The 22,239-nt window shown below is 37.2% G+C and overlaps 1 protein-coding gene across 8 annotated transcripts in view; it reads left to right on the top strand.

The window, feature by feature from the left end:
- The window catches only part of RALGAPA2 (Ral GTPase activating protein catalytic subunit alpha 2), a 334,693-nt gene that overhangs the window by 130,504 nt on the left and 181,950 nt on the right, over positions 1 to 22,239 (top strand). For 7 of the 8 annotated variants that reach the window (XM_036085370.2, XM_036085371.2, XM_036085373.2 and 4 more), the window contains 4 exons: positions 3,560 to 3,694; positions 5,183 to 5,280; positions 10,023 to 10,113; positions 11,514 to 11,690. In XM_036085370.2, the coding sequence (XP_035941263.1) occupies positions 3,560 to 3,694; positions 5,183 to 5,280; positions 10,023 to 10,113; positions 11,514 to 11,690 (501 nt within the window). The remainder of the gene's footprint in view (positions 1 to 3,559; positions 3,695 to 5,182; positions 5,281 to 10,022; positions 10,114 to 11,513; positions 11,691 to 22,239) is intronic. The other variant, XM_078056858.1, reaches the window with a different exon arrangement.

The raw sequence follows: 22,239 nt of genomic DNA on the forward strand, positions 1-22,239 counted from the left end.
AATTTTAACTGCTTTTATGTTGGCACATTTATCATTCAATCAGTGCTTATAGGCCATGCAGATGATAGATTTTATTTTTGTTTTAGGGCCATTGTAATACTTGTAATTAGAGGATCAATGATCTTCCCTCTTTCTAAAAGAGACTCAGTGGTACCTAAGTGAAAGCCTCGTTTAGGTGCTTCTGCCTCTGGTTCTCAGGCTTGCAGGTAGTACCTGAGTATCAGGAAGTGCTTGTTGTCTGGGTTTGGGCTAGCTCACAGTTGGACCTCGTAAGAAACCTCAAGATGTTGAGTTGACTTACATCTCTTATGTTTTTTATAGGGTCAAGTCAGTATCATGTACCATGCTTTAAAAGGAAATTATACTATTAATTTTGCCTTTGCAACCCTGTATGAGGGGTAAGTGGAACCCAGAATTTTAGTAATTGAAGAATGAGTCTCACTTCATTTAATAAGATTGATTAAGGAAGCCTTAGATTAAAGAGTAAGTGAAATTGCTTTGAAAAGTAGTCAGACGTCTGGAATAGAAGTTTCTAAAGACTTTGTGCATTTAATTTAATCATGTGGATTTTTCTCTCAGTGGGAAAAAAATGAAGTAATTCTAATTTGGTCATTTTCCTGGTGTTAGAAAGCAATGATTTAGTAGTAGTGTTGTGTGTAACTTACACTCTCAAGAAGCTAGAAGGTTAGTACTTTTAAAATTTGGGTTATTGGGTTAGCAATGCTTAAGAGAAAGTGAATGATTTGGTGAGCCTGAGCTAGTGATTCAAACAAATTGTGTGATACTCAAAATGGAATTCGTTAGATCTACCAGAATGTATACTGTAATTTTTATATAACTTAGATTGTTCATTTCTGTTTTGATTATCAGGTAATCCTATATCTTGATATTTGTATATCAGTGTTAAAATGGTCTTAATTTGTTAATGAGAAAGCAGCTGCTCCAGCCGACGCTGTGGAATGGGAGCAGTGTTAACAAGGAGCTTTCTTAACAAATAAAAAGCCAGCAGAGGGAGCTCAAGAACTGTTTAAAAAAAAAAAAGAAAAAAGTACCAAGAAAATGTTTTTGGTATTCATTTGTTCATTATGCAAGACATATATTGAGTATATACTTAGCAGGAAGTGTGAGAAAAAAGCCAAGAAATGTACATTTGCAAATCAGGAAATTGAGCTTTAATTGTGAGAGAAGAATTTATTTTTCCGCGCGGTATCACTTACCAGTCGCCTGTAGGAGTCGCTCAGGGCACCAGTGGTACTGCAGCCCTAACCCACGTTTGCCATTGCGATTCTCCTCTTCCTTCCCACCCTCATCATGGATGCGCCCATCCTTACCACTTCTGGTGATTTCTGCGGGCTTGGACTTGCTCCATCTGAGAAGTCCCTACCAACAGTTTTACAAAAACAAAGCCTTAAAGCTGCATTAGGCCAGTCTGTTGGGAAGGCACACCAGCTGGTGATGGCAGGCTCTTTGCCCGTCTGTTGTGTTGAGGACCGGTGGGGACACTCGAATTTGGAAGCCGTGGTGCTGTGGCTGTCCTGTATCCCACCAGATGGCGATGTTCTTTATCTTTAAAAAAGATGCTGCCAGTGTTGGCCTTGCTCTTATTTGTTTCTGCTCCTAGCCCAGAAACCAACATCTACCAGTTTTTGGCATCATTTTAAGTGAATAAAACCCTCTCTTCCCACTGTCCATAAAAATTGGCACTTGCCAGTTATTTTTTAGAGAATTAGGAAGCTCTTGGGCTCCCTCTACTGATACTAGATTAACAAGTAGGTTCATTAACAAATATAAACACTACCCAGAAGGTTTCAGTGTCTTGCATAATTAGAATAAACAATGAATAAAGACAGCCTGAAGGGGCTGGTCCCATGGTATCATCTGGCTTCTGTTGCCTAAAGCCAAAGAGCCTAGAAGCAGACCTGTGAAAAGGGCCTAGTCTGTGCTGGGGGACATGTGGGGAGATCACAGATATGTATACATGTCTTGTGTCTCCCTGCGGGAAAATGAACAGTTCTTGGCTATTCAAGAGAAGAGAAGGGCAAAGACAGCCTGGAAAAGACGTGCTTTAATGGGTCTGTGTGTTCTTGCTACCTTGGCCTTTGTTTGCTCATGCCCTGAGTTCAGCTTCCCATGAGTGTCTAAATTTAGACCGTGGCCCGGTACTCTGAATTATAAGTGAAGCATTACACAAATTTCATAGTTTTGAAGTCTCTTAACTTGTGTAAGTGTACTTTAAAATGGAATTTTTATTTGGATAGTAAAAATAAAGCAGCAACCTTTTGTCGAAGTCCGGTGTATTACATTTAGAATCTTCCACGTACAGCTTCTTAATTAGGGAGAGCCTGCACTTTGGCTCGTCTTGGGAGTAAAAGGTTAGACTGAGGGCGGCACATGGGCAGTGAGCCTCATTTCAGGTGAGGAAGTGGGTAACACTGCCAGGTAAGATGATACAAGCTGAATTTTGATCTGTCTCTTTTTAGAAGGAGTGAAACTTCAGCTAATTAAAATTTTTGGAAAATATGTTCTAGCTATATCGACATAAAGTTTCATGACTCTCTGCATGAGTGTGGAGTCTGCTGGGGGCTGCATTGGTGGGGTTCCTATGCAGGACCACATGGCAAGTCCTGTAGGAGGAGCATCCCCACAGGAGGCAGGGAGGCAGGCAGGAACAGGTCTGAGGTTAGCATGGAGGAGTGAGCAGCCGGAGGGAGAGAGCAGCCGGTGCAGGTGGGCTAGGATTGCTGGAGACTAAAGTGAGTGAGAGCTCCTGTGGGGGGTCACATCTGTGGGGTGAGGTCAGGGGTAGCCCTGTATTCACTGTGAGGAGCACGGGCTTGACTGTACAGTGATGGAGGACCACGGCAGGAGAGAAGTATTGCAGGCAGATCTTAATTTTAGAGGGACCTCTCTGGAGCCACATAGAGAATAGAGAACTCATCCTCTAGGAGAATATATTTTGTAATAATGCTAGCTGATATTGTCCAGTGGTCAGTACTCATCTGTGGTTTTCTACTTTATGGCATTTATGTATTGATTCTCTAAAAATACCAGTGGGTCATTTTTGTACTTTAGTGATTAATTCAGCTTCGCATTTGGTGGTATAAGCTATTAAATAATTACAGTATTTTATTTTGGACAGTTGTGCATTTATCTGTTAAAAGGAATAATAGAGTTGAAATTCCCATTTCCTAGAGAGGGGTGTGTGTGTGACTTGCTACTCTCCTCAAATGTAAATTCCTATTCCGTGTATCGCCTCATTCTCTCATTCCTTGGCATGCCTGTCCCTAGAATTCCAAGTGACATTTCTGCAGCTTTTTCTCTTTTTTTTTCTTCACTTGGAAAAACAAAATGCTTTGCAGAACTTAAAATGTATTCTTGGAGTGGAATATTACTGTTAACAAGTGTAGAAAACTTTACGATGTAAATGCAGATTATCTTACTGTATAATTTGGGGGGGAGTATCTAAAACTACAGTTTTAGAATCGGTTGGTTCAAGTGGTGAAATTATTTTTAAAAATCTTGAAATACATCTCTGCATGTTTTGTGTTCATGCCCACAGAAGTGGAAGAATGTCAGCAGTCAGAAAATGCACCTGCCGCCGTATCTGGCTGCCTGGTGGCAGAGCAGCCACACATCATGCGGAGTAGCAGCACGCCTGACGTCATGGAGCCGCTGTGCTCAGACTCTACGCAGGGTACGGAGTAGCTGCACTTCCTAACAGGACTGCAGATCCTGGTGGGAAGGAGCTGCACACCAGATTGCGTTCTGCATTTATTCTCACCCTAAAGGGAACCTTCTTTCTAAGTTGATTGCAAGGATGTGACTTCTGGCAATGAAATATTTTCACTGTTTATTTTACTACATTTATGTAAATTATATATAGTTAGGTGCACCTCTTTTAAGAGCAGCCTGTTTGAGGACTGGAGAGAAGTCTGGAGGGGCTGCAATAGGTGGGAAGCAGAGAACGCTATACCACAGGGTCAGGGAGAGCAGCAAAGTTAGGGGAGGCAGGGGAGGGGCATGTGGGAAAGGGCTGTGTGAGGAGAGCCATAAAAGTTGATGGTGAGCACGGACGACTGGCCAAACTTGTGAGAAAGTTTATTAGCAGCTTGTGGCCTCTGCTGAGGTTGAAGACAATAATTTGTGATAACATCCATCTACACGGTGTCTCCGACACCTTTCAGCAACAACAGGGCGTGGAAAGCAAAGAGGCAGATGGCTAGACCTGTAAACAGTGAACGACGTGTTTTTCAGGGAAAGCGCATGTTTTAGTTGTGTCTGGTGCCAGTGAGCATGCTTATCATTTAATTCTAGTTTCATCGGTTAAGTAAGAAATAAACCAGCTTCTTTATCAACAAGTTATCTCATAGCCTCATCAAAAGACTAGGCAAGTGTTCCCTCTTAGAAATCTTCTTGAAATAAGAAAACACAATTAAGAAATAACTTGAGAGATGTATTATCTGAAAGATTTTCTATTCTCTGAAAGGTTTTGTGTAAGACTGTTGTGATTGTTTTCCCCCCTGAAATATTTGATAGAATCCACCAGTTGCCTGAAGTTTTCTTCTAGGAAGATTTTAAAATACCATTCAAATTTATAAATCATTTTAAGACTATTAAGATTTCCCTTTTCCTGTTTTGATTTAGATTAAGATGTGTTTTTCTAGGAGTTTGTTCCATTGATGTATTTTTTTTTTCAAATTTATTGGTCTCTTATGATCATTTGAAATTTTATAGGTTGTGTGGTGATATTCCCTTTTTTATTACTGATACTGGTTATTTTTGCTTTCTCTCCCCAATCTTTATTCTTGAGTAATACTGAGCCACCGTACCGCTCTATTTTCCTGTCAGTTCACCTGCCCAACTCAGGTAACTTTCCTCTGAGATCCCTTTCTGAAGGCCCCCAGGAGAGCTCTTGTTGCCCTCCCTTGTGCCAACTTAATGTGCTAAGTGGACCTGTTGGCTACAGTGAATAGCATTCAATCCACTCTCTTAAAAGCTGTCTGTGGGTCAAAGATTCTATAGAGTAGACTTGACCCATAGGCTACCAGTTTGCCAGATCCATAACTCCTGTTTTTACATATCCTAGAATATCTAAATTTGATTAATTACTTATATATAAAAATCGTGTTCTAATTTTATCATCTGAAATTTTATTTTGTAAATTTTTCCCCCAAATCTCTAGGTCAAAAGGTAGAAAATGTACAGACTTTGAGTTCTTCAGAGTCCAAGCCTGTTCAAGAAAATAAAGGACATGTGAAGAAAGAACATGAAGGAATAACAGTAAGATATTTTTGAACTGTATCAGTTTGTTATTAAAAATAAGCATATAAATTATTGGCAAAGTAAATTTATTAGTAGCAGCGATACTTTCTTTTAAAACATTTCTCCCTTTAGATGGGTTATTGGCGATTGGTGATTGGTTATTGAGATCTCTTAAAGGCTTGCTTGCTTTCTGTGTAAAATAATAGTCACATTACAAAAATAGAAAAAAAATAGCATGAAAATGCAATTTACCTTCTGGTCTGTACATAGCACTCAGTATTTTTAAGCAGGTATCCTTCCCTGTCAAACATATTCAGATTCTCTGTTCCTGATAACTGCTTTAGGTGGTATGCTCCACCTGACGTGAGTTGCTAGATAAGTGAGTTTTTGCAAAGATCAGTTATGATTTCTTTTTTAGAAAATGTAAAATAGAATTTATTGGGTTTTTTTTTAGACCAAATATAAAGTATAAAGAAGAACATTAAAAAGTAACCCATATCTCATGTGTGGAGGTAACTCCTGCTTAGTCATTTTTAAAAACCATGTAGTATATATTAATGGAAAACTCAAACATCACAGAACGGTGCAAAATAAACAGAGAAGGCCACTCCCTAGTCCTCCCTGCCTAGAAGATAACCAGTGTTAAGTTTTTCTGTATTTATTTTTTAAAAGGGCATATACCAGTTTATGTATGTATATTCTGTATATATGTGTATGTATATTTCAACAATCAAATAAACACCTACATACCCACTGCCCAGTTTCAGAACTAGAATTTTTCCGGTGCTGTTGCTTTGACCTATAGGTTCTTTCCTTGTCCCCTTAGAGAATAGCAATATGTTGGCTTTGTGTTTATCATGTCTTGCTTTGCTCTGTAGTTTTGCTCTATATGTATGTATTTCCAAACACTATATCCTTTAGTTTTCCTTATTTTTAAACTTCATTAAAGGATATTATTGCTTTGTTTACTCAGTTATGTATTTTTAAGATTTATCAACATTGTGGCATATAGCCTCTTTTCTCTGCTGTATGACAATCCACTGTGAATAAGCCACAATTTATTTTTCCATACTCTTGTTGATGGACATTTAGGTTGTTGCAACTTTTTTTTTAATGAAAAATGCAGTTATGTACATTCTTGTATATGTTTCAAGATCTACATGTTTAAGATTTTCTTTATGGTGACTAGGAGTGGAATTAATGAGACATAAAGTAGAAGAATGTTCTTAACGAGAGAATGTGTGTTTTTCGAAGTGATTACACCACTTATATTTCTGTCAGCAATGTGTTAAGAGTTCCCATTCATCCACATCAATACTTGCTATTGTCAGATTTAAAAATTTTGATGAGTCAGATGGGTGAAAATGGGATTTCATTTCATTTTGCATTTCTCAGACTAATAAAGTTTAAAATCTTTCCACATGTTGATTGACCATGTGTGTTTCATGTGATGTCTTTGCCATTTTCCTATTAATTTTTTATTTGTCTTTTTCTCTTTTATTTGTACTAATTCTTTATACAGTCTGAAGACTGATCCTATTTTGGTTATATATCTGGCAAATATCTTTTTCCAGCACGTGGCTTATATTTTCACTCTCTCAAGGGTGTCTGTTGATGAACAGAAGTTCTTAATTTGGGTATTTTTGTTAATCATTTTTATGGTTAGGTTTTATGAAAATCTTAAAATGCTAACTCTACAAGCATAAGAATATAAGTGTTTCAGTTTTGCTCTACACATTTAGGTCTTTCATCCATCTGGAATTGATTCTGTTTATGGAGTGAGGTAGGATCTAATTTTATTTTATTTTTTCCCACATGGATCACCACTTGTCCTGGGTCCCATTTATTGAATTCATTTTTCCTTCATTGATCTGAAATGAACCTTTCTCTCATATATACTTATCTTGACTCATCGGTTACTTTGTCTCTCCAGACAGTAGTATAATATCTTAATTACTATAGTTCCCCTATTTCTTTCTCCCTTCCTCCCACTTTCTATTGAAAGCTAATTTTCTACTATCTTTTGTCTTTCATTGTTGCTATTGAGAGTTCTTCTGTCCATTCTGTCTAGTTGTTGTTTTTTGCTGTTCTTTGTCCTTGTCCTTCGGTCTTCCTGCATTATATTTAGGTGCATTTTCTTTTGGTTTATACATTTGTCCTTTTTGTATATGCTATATGCCATGCATCTGTAAATGCTTGCTCTTCCATTGTTTTTGGAAAGTTCTTGATAATAATTTCTTCAAATATTGCCTCTTTTTTGTTCTTTCAGCTCTTTTTTTTCTGGAATTTTTAGTAGAAATACATTTAGACTTTCTCATTTTTATCTTCCATGTTCTTATCCCCTTTCATATTTTCCACTCTTCTTGGCCGTCTTCTACATTCTGGGTAATTCATCAGATCTGTCTTTCATTCACTTCGACAGTTCTATCTTTACTGAATATGGAGTTGGCTATTTAATACTTCCACTGAGTTTTTTAGTTCAACAATTATGACTTTTGCTTCTGGTTAATTCTTTTCAAGCATTTCTTGTAATTTCTAATAATCTCTTGTTGCTCACTTTTGTGATTCCCATCTTATATTCCTTTAAAATAGCCACAAATTACAATTCTAAATTCTTTTTCTGATTATCTGAAATCCTTAGGAGTGGGGATGGGGTCTAAGTCTGATATTTACTGTTTCTGAGACTCTTGTACATGATGATTTATTTCCTTGGGTGTTGGGTGATCTTTGATTTTGAGTTCCTAGCTGATGGGTCTTAATCTACAGAAAACCTGGATGTCTGAAGTGATGGAGTTTCCCCAGAATGTGTGCATTTGTTTCTTCCAGGAACCAAGGAGTGCTTCTTTAATCCTGGACTCTTGGTCCTTTTGCCATTGGCAGTGGTAATATTAGATTTACCCTTATGGCAGCCCCGTTTCACTGCTCTGGTTTCTGCTCACTTTGGGGGGCGGGGCAGGGGAATTGTGGATCACTGGGAGGTTTATTCTACTTCCTGTGAGCCTAAAATTTTGATGTAAAATCTAGTTCTGTAGCTGGAGGAAATTGCATCTCTCATGTAGTCAGAAGCAGAAGTGCCCGCATTCTGCTTTTTAGTTAAGGAAAGATCCTGGGTATATTTCTATTATCATGTTAGGTATATATCATCCTTCTTTAAGGCTGGGTAATATTTTTTCATGTGGTGTTAGTCTTCTGAATAATTAATCCATGACCTACTTCTGTGTTTTAGCTTCATAATTATTCTGTCTTTTAATTATACATCTCAGCTCCTCCTTTTCATTTGTTTGCTTGTTTAGTAGTCTTCCCTTTAGTTTGCTCATTGGACCCCAGGTTTGTTATGCTCTTTGCCATGGAGGACCTTAAATATTACATCTTCATTCCTGACTTTCTCCTCTATCTCATTAGTCCTGGAGTTATGGTGCCCACTTACAATACATTTGCTTTGGATATTTAGCCCAAAGATGAAAATTAAAATATCAGAAATCTTCTCAAGTTCCTTTGTTCTTATGCTTCCTTCTTTCCTTCTTCCTATCCTTCCTTCCTTCCTTCGTTACCATTGTTCTCATGGTCCCTAGATTCATATCCTTTTGTGATTTAATTTTCCTCCACTCTCATGTACAGCTCTCATATAAGCTCTTGTCTGTCATTCTACAGCATTTTCTTATTTGTCTTTTCTTCTCCTTTTCCACTGTCAAAAGCCTTATCCTCTCATTCCTTAATCACTATAACAGTTCCATAGCAATTTTCTTCTTAATTTTAATCTATCCCACAAATAAGTACTAGACTTATCTTTCTAGTTATATTTTTAATCACAGTAAACTATTGTCTGGAACATACAGTTGCTCGTTTTGTCAATATTGGGTTGAAATTTGTAAGCCTGATGTTGAAGGCCAGTTGGCAGCTACCTCTTTTAGAAGGTGGTCTGCATTTTCTTCTTAACATTTTCCTTCTTCACCTGACTGCCTTGCATGGCCTGCTATATAATCAGCTTCTTTTCCTGCACATAGAACTTGCTGATTACTACTCAGTGCTTCCTGCCTTGAATCCCCTCCTGCCTTCTCTCTACCACTTCATGTCTGTTGCCTTCTTGAACAGCTCTCCTGTAACTGTGAGCCAATTAAGGTAACACTTTATTCTGCATACCTTTTAGAGAGAGTTTACTTGCATATTTTGCTTATGTACCCTGTAATCATTTTGTGTAATGTGTATGTTTTGTCTCTCCAAGCAAGTTATAAATTTTAGAGCATACAGATTGCCTCCAAATGTTTTAGTCCTCTCTATTTAGCACAAGGTTTAGTGTGGAGTGGTGCTCAGAAAAGTCTGTTGCATATTTAACAAGGAGGCACTGAGCGACCTTTAGATGTCTGGATAGAGTTTACACCTTCCCTGCCAGCATCCTCACCATTCCTGGGCAGCTCAGGCCTTCTGCAGAATTGGTTTCACTATGTATGTGTGCTCAAGCAGAGGTACAAATAAAACTTTAAAATAAATTATTTCCATAGAAACTGGCGTCCCTTCTCAGTAGATCAGTTTAATTGGATGTCACTTGACAAAGGAGAAGCCAAAAATTTCAGATCTTGAGTAATTTGTAATTCAATTATAGTAATTTGTGAACACATATCCTTCAAATGGAAAACATCATTCAATTTTTTGTTGCTATTATTATTGTTTCTTTTTCTTTAGAAATGCGAACTAGAAACTTAACAGTCTTATAAAAATTAGAACTTTCCTGTCACAAATGTATTATTTCTTTTTGTCTGAAGATCTTAGTTCGAAGAAGCAGCAGCCCTGCTGAATTGGATTTAAAAGATGATTTGCAGCAGACACAAGGAAAATGTAAGGAAACACAGAAGAGTAAGTTCCAGGAAATGCAGTCTCTGTTCATCCAACTTCAGAGTCATCTATTTTGTTTTCTTCTACTTTCTGACTTGTATGATATCTTATCCTTTGAGGAGACATGGTTGTGAAGTGGGACATTTTTATTCCTGGAATCCCAGGATTGATGGACGGTACACATGTGCAGTAAAACAGATCCAGTCCATTATGTGTGCCATAGAGGCCTGTCATTCCACCCTGGGCCTTTCTCCAGCTGAGAGGCACAAGCAAGGCCAATGGCTGGGTGAGCAAACAGACCCTGAAGGAAAAGTGATCTTCCCCAGAAAGTTCCCACAGGCTAGGAGCAAAATGCTTCAGAAGTACATTGAAGTCAATGGTATAAGTATTTAAAAAATGAAATTTGATTCAAATCCTTAGACATATTATATACTGTATGTAGACTATGGCCCTAATAATCTGCTTCCCGAAGTCAGCTGCCTGGCTGTCCCCTTCTCAGAAGCGTAGTAAACAACTCCTGCAGATCTAGGGTGCTTTTGGTAGAGGCAGAGGAGCTCTTCTTAGGCTCTACCTTCAGACCCTGTTGGCTTGGAATTCTGTGGCAGATGAAGGTAGGGACCTGACACGTTGGTTACTGGGGCAACTTTCAGTTTATCTGGTGGCTGGGACAACTTGCAGCTCTTGGCACGTGAAGAGAGAACAGCAGATTAGAAGCAGCAAGGCTGAGGGACTGTCAACGGTGAATGCAAAGAGCAGACAGGAAGGGTAGACACATAAAACTGTTAGGAAGTAGACAGAAGACTTGGAGGAGCAGACTGTCTAGGTCTGTTTTGTGTCAGACTAAATAACTGTATAAGGCTTAATAGCCTTTGAAAGCATCATTGTATTATGACAAATTAGAACTTTTTAGTGTTTAAAGGGGAGAATTTCTTTTGGAGAAAATCTTTTGCAGTTGGACATCTCATCCCCCAGTGAGCCTGGGTGATTCACACTGGGTTTAGGTCTAAACATCGAACTCAAGGTAAAAAGCATCCTTAGGCTCTTGTAGCTGGTAGAATAAACTTGCGTTTGTGGTGAAAGGAATTCCCATCATCTTCTTCCACCTGTGCCCTTTGAGTAGGTTGGGGTAGAAAGCTGAACGACTTGATGTAATCTTTTGGGGATATGGGATAACTGAATTGAAGACTCCCTTGAAAAGATTGTCACTTGGTGATACATAGGGGAGCTCATAATGACCATTAATGCCCTGCACCTAGGAGCTTTGTTTGTGACCAAGATCCCCACAATGTCAGCTTTTGAGCCCCCATCCCCTGAACTATTCCTGCTGTATCAGCTGTTTAGTTACTTGCATGTTGGTGATTGGGAACATTCTGATTTGCAGCTATTTGTTATCTCAGACTTCGGTTCTTCCATTGTGCCAGGTGAAGGTGTCAGCAGTGACACAGCTCTGGGCTATAACAGTGAGGCAGAGCTGTCCATGAGCCCATGGCCAACCTGTGAGGAAGACCCAGAACTGAATACTCCCGCAGATGGTGTGACTGACTCCGATGCCCGCCATTGGTTACAACTGAGTCCCACCGATGCTTCAAACTTAACAGGTAACTGCATCTTTGAAAAAGAGGCACCAGTGTGACCAGTTGGGAACCCCAGAGTTTCCCAGTTACAAGAATTCTAGGAATCCTTTAGCACAATGATGATGGGGTGCTACCTCCAGCCAAATTGATGTGGCAGCCCCAACCACCTGTACATAATCAGTCATGAATTCTCCGAGTCCAGTGTGGAAAAGATCCTAAAACAGTGGTCAGACACAGAAGGAAGCAGGCCATGCTGATGACCACTGTCCACCATGGGAGCGAGTGATGATACTCATGCCAAGCCTTTGCCATCCCTGACCAAATTTGCTTGACTCTGGAAACAGAAGAGTGATTTATCCAACTCACATGTATCACAAATCCAGAATAAGTCAAAGAGTCTGAATAGCTTATTGATTAATATTTTCTTTAATTTTTACAATAAAATGTTTGACACATACAAGGTAAGTTGTGACCTATATGTAAGTTATGGGCCATAGTAATAAAATGATCACGTGTGAGCCTGCTACCCAACCTAAGAAATAGAATGGCTCCCACACCAGTGAAGTTCTCTGTAGGCCCTTCTCAAGTCCCTTCCCTTCTTTCCTCATCCAGTTGCCCTAGGTGCCCCTCCCTTCTTTCCTCATCCAGTTGCCCTAGGTGCCCCAATTTATTCAATAATAATTCCCTTGATTTCTTTATAGTGTAACCACATATATCTGCATCCTGAAACCATGTATCATGTCATTTAGATTTTAGACTTCTAAAAAATGATATCATATTCTGTGCTTTTTGCTACTTTTCTCCCCTGAGTAATGTATTTCTAAGATTTATGAATGGACTACAGAGGCAAACTTTCTGGATCTGCATCCAGGCTTTGCCAACTAATTGTTGGGTGGCCTTGAGCAAGTTAATCTCTCTGTCAATTTTGTAAAATGTAGAGAGTAATTGTCCCTATTATAAGATTGTTGGAGGAATAAATATATAAACACATAAGCCAGGTGCACAGAACAGTGCATGTGGAAGCGCTCTGCAGTTTTAGCTATACACATGCGTGCGTGTGCGCGCACGCACACACACACACACAAGTCCTTCCTGGCCTACCATATTCATGCTTATGTGCAGATACCTTTTAGGAAAACAACAAGCTAGAAAGCACAAGTTGAGTAAAAAGTGCTATTAAAATGCTAAAAATCATTTTAAAATTATAAGTAAAGTCTAAAATTTTGCCTTAGTTTTTTTTTAACCAGACAAACTTTGGTTTTCATTAATTATTTTATAAAATTTAACTAGTCTCTAATGTTCCTGGAAATTACTAATGGAGTAACATCAAAACTTCATAAAATTTACATAGAAAAATGGTGTTGAATAAAATCGTTTATCTGTGAGATAGATAAGACCAAGAAGTATGATCTTAATGTGTATTTAATGTGTGGTATTTTAATAATAGAATAGATTCATGAACAAAGAAAAACAAGCCATTTAGCCGTAAGTGAATAATGCATTGCCTTATAATATTGCAGTGCTGTCCTTAAAAGACAGTGGACATCTTTGGTTTATGTATTCAAAGCTGCCAATGGTAGAAGCTTTGCAGAGTCAGTGAGAAAGTGATTGGCAAAATCATGTGCTTAGTTTTATAAATTATTGGATAGCAATTTGTGCTTCTCAAATTTTTGATTCTTTTAAAACAGTTAAAATTTTTTACATATAATGATATATAGATATATGTAATAATTTTAAATAATAATACTATAAATTTGTAAGGGATTTAACAGTTTACAAAGAATTTTGAGTCATCCTCTCTGATTCTGGATGGTAAGCAGTCCAAGTCTTATAAATGTTGCTTTAGAAATGGAGAAACCGGGACACAGAGAAATCATATTGTCTGTCTAGAAAGTAATTGCCAGAGTTGGAACTGACTTCCAGAGTGTTTTGACTCCAGTGCAGCGCTATGTCTACTCCTTTCTACTGCATTGCTGTTCAAATTACAACTGCAACCCCCTTTAAACCATTTGAGAATTATTTATATATTTATGAAATAAATGGCTTCTTTGGGTCCAGTGTACAGATTATCCAAGGGAAATCATCATCGTAATACTGTCAAAGGCAATAGTGAATTTTCAGTAAGTTGAATTTACTTAAACAAGAACTAGTTTTAATTATTTTTATTGAAAAGAAAGAAAATTGGGTACCTACTTCTTTTGTCTGTCCTTTGGAAAGATTAGTTTTGATCCCATTTCAGAGTATGCATGGGACAGGTCAATTTAATAAACTTGTGTGAGGTAATTTTATATAATGCACTCTATGTTGTGATTAACTCCTCCAAATACTTTGTTCTTCTTTGAAATACTAATATAGAGACTCAGTACACTCAGTTCAATAGTTCATCTTGTCATCTGTGAAAAGGACAAACTGTAATATGATAAGGTTTAAGGATTATCACAGTTCTGAATTTAACTTTCTGTTCTTAAGAGAACAATTTCTTCATAAATGTACAAAATAAAACTCATGTTAGCCTGATCTTTAGGACATGCAAAGAGAATGATCAAACAATTTGAGTGTTTCCTTCTTTCTCATTGAATAATCCTACCAGTTATCAAATATTTAGGATAATAAACTGCTTCTAAAATCTTGAATTCCTTCATCACTGGCAAGCTAATAGTTTTATATTTGTTTTCTTGTTTACATTATTACATGTTTCCTGAAAATAACAGCTAAATTTATTTTTCTTCATTTCAAAATGGGGATTTGTTTTAATCAAGTATGGCAAGACATGAAGACATGGAAATGATTGTTGTGAAGGAACAAGTTTATACTCATAGGTCCGTAGAAACAGGGCCATGGTATGCCATGCTGGGGCAACGTGGGGGAGACACATGGGGAAGCATCAGGATTGATCAGGAGAGGGGAGAGAGAAGGAAACATGGGCAACAGCCTTTATTGTCTTTTCAAAGCAAGGCTGGCGAAGCACATTTAGGATTGGCTAGTTTGAATAAATTCAGCTGATTTTGGAACATTGACTGATTGCCTGGTTCCTGATCGTGGGGTGCTTAGGCTTTGATGTGTAGCAGCTAGATAAAGGAGGTAGTTGGGAAGTATGAGTGTTGGATTGGTGGGTTTACGTATGAAAGACACATGAACTGTTTGCTATCTCTAGGAGTTAACTAACCCTGGGAGGGGCAGTCTCTTCCTGGTCAGGAAAACCCTAGATGGCAGAGCATCAAGAATACAGAAAATAATAAAATATAGCTAATACATACATAAATTTTGTTCTGTTCAGGTAATGATTTTGGAGGGAAATATTTATGACTTTATAGCTAGGAAGCAGTATTGCTATTGACCTCATCTCTTTTTTAGCAAATAATTTACAATCTAGAAATATTGATATTTATGCTATAAGAAATAAAAAGATGAGTAAGTCATAGCCGAGTCTGACTTAAGAGTTTACCAAGAAGACAGAAGACATTTATCCTGATAGCCACAAGCAGTAGATAAGTGTTACAGTTTTTTAAAGAAAGCTTTAATCACAGGGATAGACAACTAAGACTAATGGAATGGAATATAAAATACATACTGAATCCACACAGGCATGGAATTGTGATATATGAAAGACTTGGCATTCCAGATCTGACAAGGAAAGAATATATTGTTCAACAAATGCCTGTGGACAAGTATTTAGCCATACGGAGAAAAACTAAATAGAATCCCTACCTCACACCATGCTCACGGATAGAATACTGAAATGTGAAAAGATTTTAAAACTTTTAGAAGAAAACATTTTCTAAAAACATGTCTAAGACCTTGAGTTAGGGAAGATTTTCTTAATCAAGATAAAAAAAAAGCCATCAATCATTATCAATCAATATCAATGAGAAAAATATCAATCATTAATTCAACTTTAGCATACCTAAGATTTTTTCATTATCAGAAAAACTTTAAGAATTCCAAAGGTTTACAGAACTCCAAAGGGTACAAGCCAGCTTTGGTGCTCTTTCCTTTCCAGGTGTCTGTCAGGTCAGTGATACATTTTAAGATAAGACTCAGTAAGATATTGTATCAAACATATTTAGTTTATTTGAAGGAGGCTCTTTGGTATTACCCCACTGGAATATAAGCTTTAGGAGTGAGGGGTTGTCAGTTGTGGTCACAGCAGATTCTTGACTTCTAGAATGGTGCATAGCAGGAGAGAACATTCAACAAATACTTGAATCAATAACTGAATAAGCTTTAAGTTTCAGGCTACTGTGTTATTTAGTTAAAAACAGAAATTGCATGGAGCACTGGGTGTTATATGAAAACAATGGATCGTGGATCACCACATCAAAAACTAATGATGTATGGTGACTAACATAACATAATAAAATTTAAAGAAAAAAAAAATTTTAAAATTTAAAAAACAAATTAAATTTTAACCTTTTTTAAGAATAAAAAGTATGTAAGATTCAGTTTCAAAATCTCTTTCATTTAGTGTATTTATCAGAGTTCTGCCTCCAAATGTTATAAAAATCTTTTTACCACTTATGCTTTTTTTTTAATTTTTTTTATTGTTATGTTAATCCCCATACGTTACATCATACCACTTATGCTTTTAATTATAGCTGTGCATGTGAATTACATTCACTGTTACCTGCCACCAAAACTGTTCTTGCAGGAACAAGGTTTGTGAGCATTCTCTGCCATTGTGCACACTTTTGGCATTTTCACTAGGCTTTGACCTACTTTGAAGTCATGAAATTATAAGAAAAATAACAGTGATAGACTACCAGGGGATTGGTTGCTCACCTTCTAAAATCTTTAAAATGAACAATGTCTGGAAAGCAGATGAGGAAGAAGAGGAGAGCCAGGCTGTAATGGTGGTCAACAGAACGCCAACCAGCTACTTCTCCACTTTTGATCATCAAAATCCAGGCCTGATTTTTCTGGTCCCAGAATGAAGGTGTTTCAGTCGAGCCTTTGGGTTTGTGCCTTTTGTTTAGTTTTCAAATTGAAAGGGAAATTCATCTGCAAAGTGCCAGCTATGTTTCTTCAACATTCTACCAAGACTATATAAAATTGCAGCCATGTGAAATCACCATGTGGTCTCTAAGGGCCTGTTTTACCAATTACCAGGATATTTCATAGCTAAAATCCTTTGCATATTTGCAAAGTTCTATACTTTAGATTTCTCTGCTAAAATCATGTGTGTTTGGAGAAAGATGATATGATTTTGTTTGTGAGAATTTCCACATTAATAAAATTTTTAAATGGCTCTGTAGCATTTAGTAATAATGAAACAGAGCAGTACTAGACTAGCATGCTAGCTTGCTCATAAAAAAGAAAATAAATACTTGGTATTTTTAGGGTGAAAATGAAATTTTCTGAAATCTCTCAAATCCCCATTTTTAATTAAGTGCTGCTTCACTGAGGAACCATCTACATGTAAAATGTCAGCATCTGTTCTGTTACTTATGCCATGAGTGGAATAATTTTGGGCAAAAACATTTCAATTCATTTTTAAAAATTTCACAGTAATATTGAGCATGCAGTCACTTCAAATATTTCTAAAGGACTCAACACATTTTGATAATGTGGTGAAGGATGTTTCCTAGGATTTTATCATTGAGGTATAAATTTTTCTGAGAGCAAAGCAGTATTAAAACAGACTTTCTACATGGGATTCTTTCATAACTGAGACAGTATTAGTTGGCAGGTAGCAGGGACATACAGGTGATGAAGTACCTGGCCTACATTTACTTGGAGTGTTACTCAGCCAGAGTTCAGTGTGATTGGAATGCTGGGGACAGATCTCTCTTTGGATGGCTGCATTTTGGGTGGTAGTAAGGGATGAAACAAAGCTGTAAATCATCTAATCCCCTTACCTTTTTTTTTTTTTTTTAACCCCTAAGGAGATTAAAGACATGATGACATTCTTTATGAGAAAAATAAATGCCATATTATGCTATTTGTTCACTTGGGGGCTTATGTTGATTTACAAGCATTCATTAAGGCTTCAGCATAACTTCTCAGACTGACAGATGCACTTATTTTACTGATTAAACATTAGGAGGGGGTCTCTCTTTTGAGGCTTTATAGAAGTCAGGAACCTAGAAGGCCCATAATTAGGCTTTTGCTGTCTCTACCTCCTGTCTTTCAGGCACAGTATATAGGAATTCCAGCTTGGATTATATCTGCACATTGTATTGTGTCTCCTCAACTGATTATATGATACCACTGTGGGAAATAAAGATGTGTTTTCCTCTAAGAAGGAACAGTGCTTCTGTGTTCTGGAAGGCCTTTCCATGACACTATGTGCCATCCTTATTAAATCCTTTGTTCAGTGTCTTGGACTCTTTCCATAATTAATATAATAAGCTATCAGCAACTGTGTGGGTACAGTGTTGAAGGATACAGAACTGTTCTTGGATCTGCCCTGGCTCCTTGTCATGTTAACTCCTTGTTGTTTGTTGGCTCCTTGAGTTCCTCACATCCATAAATTGTGCTTCAATTTCTTTGACCAACTTATATATTTAAATGACACTCAAATGGGTGTTGATAATTGCCTAGAAATCAGTCTGTGTGTGGGGTGAGGAACAGAACTTTGGGAATGATTACGTTCAGAATGTATATTGTAAGACAGTAGAGAAAGGGGATTAGTGATGAAGGTGAGACACAACTCTTTAAACTCCCTCCAAAGGTTCAAAGGAGAAGCAAAGCAGGGTGCCTAGCTGGCTCAGTTGGAAGAACATGCTGACTCTTGATCTTGGGGTTGTGAGTTTGAGCCCCATATTGGGTGTAGAGATTGTTTAAATAAACAAACAAACTTAAAAAGAGAAAAGCAAAACAAAGGTGACTTAAACAGGAAGCTGAAAGTAAGATGTTAGAAATGAAATCAAATAAGTCAGGAACGATAATAAATACAAACCATGTAAACTTGCAGTTAAAATCGGAAGCTCTTGGGTTAGACTGAAGAAATAAAATCCAGCCATATGATGTTTACAAGAGGTAACCCTAATACATCATGTACAGGAAGATCCTAAGTAAGTAAATAAATACGTGGGTAGCTAGGAAGAAAGACAGACTGCTAAGCTAACTATATGTATGTCAGTCACATAAACTTTAAAGCAGAAATGACTTATTAGAGCAGTAATTCTGAATTTATATGAACTTCATAGCCTCCAGATACATGAAGCAAAATTGGACAGAATTATAAGGAACTACTGATAAAACCATAATCGTAGTAGGAAATTTTAATGAGTTCTCATAAATTGATGAGTTAAGCAGAAAAAACATTGGAATAGAGAAGAAGTACATGATATAATTAATCCTGATTGAATGGATATATATAAAAAACTTTGAAAAAAATTAAAAATACGTGTGATTTTTAAAAGCACGTGGAACATTTACAGAAATTGACCAGTTAGATCATTAAGTCTCAACACATGTCCATGCTTTGAAACATCCTGTGAATATGATGAAATAAATTAAAACAAAAAGATAAAAGAAAAATGCATTAAGAAACTAAAAACTGCACCTCAAATAAATTAAGTCCAAAAAGAAATTAAACTGTGAATTAGAAAATATTTTAAACTGAACTACAGTGGAGGCTACATATCAAAATCTCTAGATTGTCACTGAAGACTTATATGGAGGGAAAAAAAAAATGGCCTTAGGTGTGTATATGAGAAGAGAAAATTATTGATCTGTGTGTCCTATTCAAAAAATTAGGAAAAGAATGGCAGACTAATAATATATAGAAGTTAATAAAAGAGGAAATAATAAAGCTAAGAGCATGCACATATACACTAGAAAGCAAAGACAATCAAAAACCACTCTTTAAAAGAATAAAATAGACAAGCACGATTAATCAAGGAAAAATTAATGAGGGTGAAAAGGGAACAGAACTATAAACAATATAAGTTTTAAAAAACAATATAGTAGGTTAATTTGAATAGATTTATAAAAATAAAGGACAATTCCCTGTTTTACTGAAGCTTCAAATAAAAGAGAAGCTATCTTTTCCTGTTCCAGAGATTAGGAAGAAAGCTCCCTAAATTCTGTTATTTACCTTGTGATACCTTGACAGTAAAATCAGACAAGGTCAGTATTGAAAAAGGAAGAAGAGTCCATCTCACACGTCAAGGATGCCCACTCTCGCCCCTGTTGTTCAACATAGTACTAGAAGTCCTAGCAACAGCAATCAGACAACAAAAAGAAATAAAAGGTATTCAAATTGGCAAAAAAGAAGTCAAACTCTCTCTCTTCGCAGATGATATACTTTATGTGGAAAATCCAAAAGACTCCACCCCCAAATTAATAGAACTCATACAGCAATTCAGTAATGTGGCAGGATACAATATCAATGCACAGAAATCAGTTGCTTTCTTATACGCTAACAATGCAACTGTAGAAAGAGAAATTAGAGAAACGACTCCATTTACAATAGCACCAAAAACCATAAGATACCTCGGGATAAACCTAACCAAAGAGGTAAAGGATCTATACTCTAGGAACTACAGAACACTCATGAAAGAAATTGAAGAAGACACAAAAAGATGGAAAAACATTCCATGCTCGTGGATTGGAAGAATAAACATTGTTAAAATGTCTATGCTACCCAGAGCAATCTAGACCTTCAACACCATCCCGATCAAAATTCCAATGACATTTTTCAAAGTGCTGGGACAAACAATCCTAAAATTTGTATGGAATCAGAAAAGACCCCGAATCGCCAAGGAAATGTTGAAAAAGAAAAACAAAGCTGGAGGCATCACGTTGCCTGATTTCAAGCTATATTACAAAGCAGTGATCACCAAGACAGCATGGTACTGGCACAAAAACAGACATATAGACCAATGGAACAGAGTAGAGAACCCAGATATGGACCCTCAACTCTATGGTCAAATAATCTTCAACAAAGCAGGAAAAAATATGCAATGGAAAAAAGACAGCCTCTTCAATAAATGGTGCTGGGAAACTTGGACAGCCACATGCAGAAGAATGAAACTCGACTATTCTCTAACACCATACACAAAGATAAACTCAAAATAGGTTAAAGACCTCAGTGTGATTGAGATACCACCTTACACCAGTTAGAATGGCAAAAATGGACAGGGAAAGAAACAACAAATTGTTGGAGAGGTTGTGGAGAAAGGGGAACCCTCTTACACTGTTGGTGGGAATGCAAGTTGGTACAGCCACTTTGGAAAACAGTGTGGAGGTTCCTCAAAAAATTAAAAATAGAGCTACCCTGTGACCCAGCAATTGCACTACTGGGTATTTACCCCAAAGACACAGATGTAGTGAAAAAAAGAGCCATATGCACCCCAATGTTCATAGCAGCAATGTCCGCAATAGCCAAACTGTGGAAAGAGCCGAGATGCCCATCAACAGATGAATGGATAAAGAAGATGTGGTCCATATATACAATGGAATATTACTCAGCCATCAGAAAGGATGAATACCCAACTTTACATCAACATGGATGGGACTGAAGGAGATTATGCTAAGTGAAATAAGTCAAACAGAGAAAGTCAATTATCATATGGTTTCACTTATTTGTGGAACATAAGGAATAGCATGAAGGACATTAGGAGAAGGGAGGGAAAAATGAAGGGGGGAAATCGTGGGGAGAGACTAACCATGAGAAACTATGGACTCTGAGAAACAAACTGAGGGTGTTAGAGGGGAGGGGGGTGGGGGGATGTGTTAACCTGGTGATGGGTATTAAGGAGGGCATGTACTGCATGGAGCACTGGGTGTTACACGAAAACAATGAATCATGAACACTACATCAAAAACTAATGATGTGTGGTGACTAACATAACAAAATAAATTTAAAAAACATATCAACAAATAAACTAAACTAAATAAAGTATTAGCAAATGAAGTCCAAAATATTGGGAAAACATCATACATACATCAGAGCTAAGAGAAGTTCACTTCAGAAATGTGAAAGCAAAGAATAATAATATGATGAAAAAAAACCTATCATGAGAAAGACCGCAGACAAATCCCAGTTGAACAACATTCTACGAAATACCTGATCAGTTCTCCTCAAAACAGTTAAGGTCATCAAAAACAAGGACACAGCCAATAGGAGGTGAAGGAAACATGAAATTAAATATAATGTGGTATCCTGGATGGACTCTTGGAACAGGAAAAAAAAAGATACTAGGTTAAAAACTAAAGAGATCTAAATGAAGTATGGACTTTACGTAACAATGTTTCAACATTGGTTCATTAATCATAGTAGATGTACCATACTTACTTAAGGTGTTAGCAATAGGGGATGTTAAATTAGACATTTGTCTAATGTTAAGTTAGACATAAATCCACAAGGACAAGGATGGCAGGAAAAAAGACAGTAATGACCAATGTGACCAAGGCATCGGCAGACCTGAGAACACCGAATCCTGTGTCAGTACAAGGGAAAGCCAAGAAGCAACCTGACTACAATTACTGCAGTTTCCCTAAAAGGATTAGAAAATTGTCCATAAGAGGTAGCTATAGAAGCAGGAGGTAAAACCAGGAAGACTGTAAGTCTGTTTAAGAGAGGGTGGGAGGATGGGTTGGCCTGGTGATGGGTGTTAAAGAGGGC

Source organism: Halichoerus grypus, chromosome 10 (genome assembly GCF_964656455.1).
Source record: "Halichoerus grypus chromosome 10, mHalGry1.hap1.1, whole genome shotgun sequence".
Classification (NCBI taxonomy): domain Eukaryota; kingdom Metazoa; phylum Chordata; class Mammalia; order Carnivora; family Phocidae; genus Halichoerus; species Halichoerus grypus.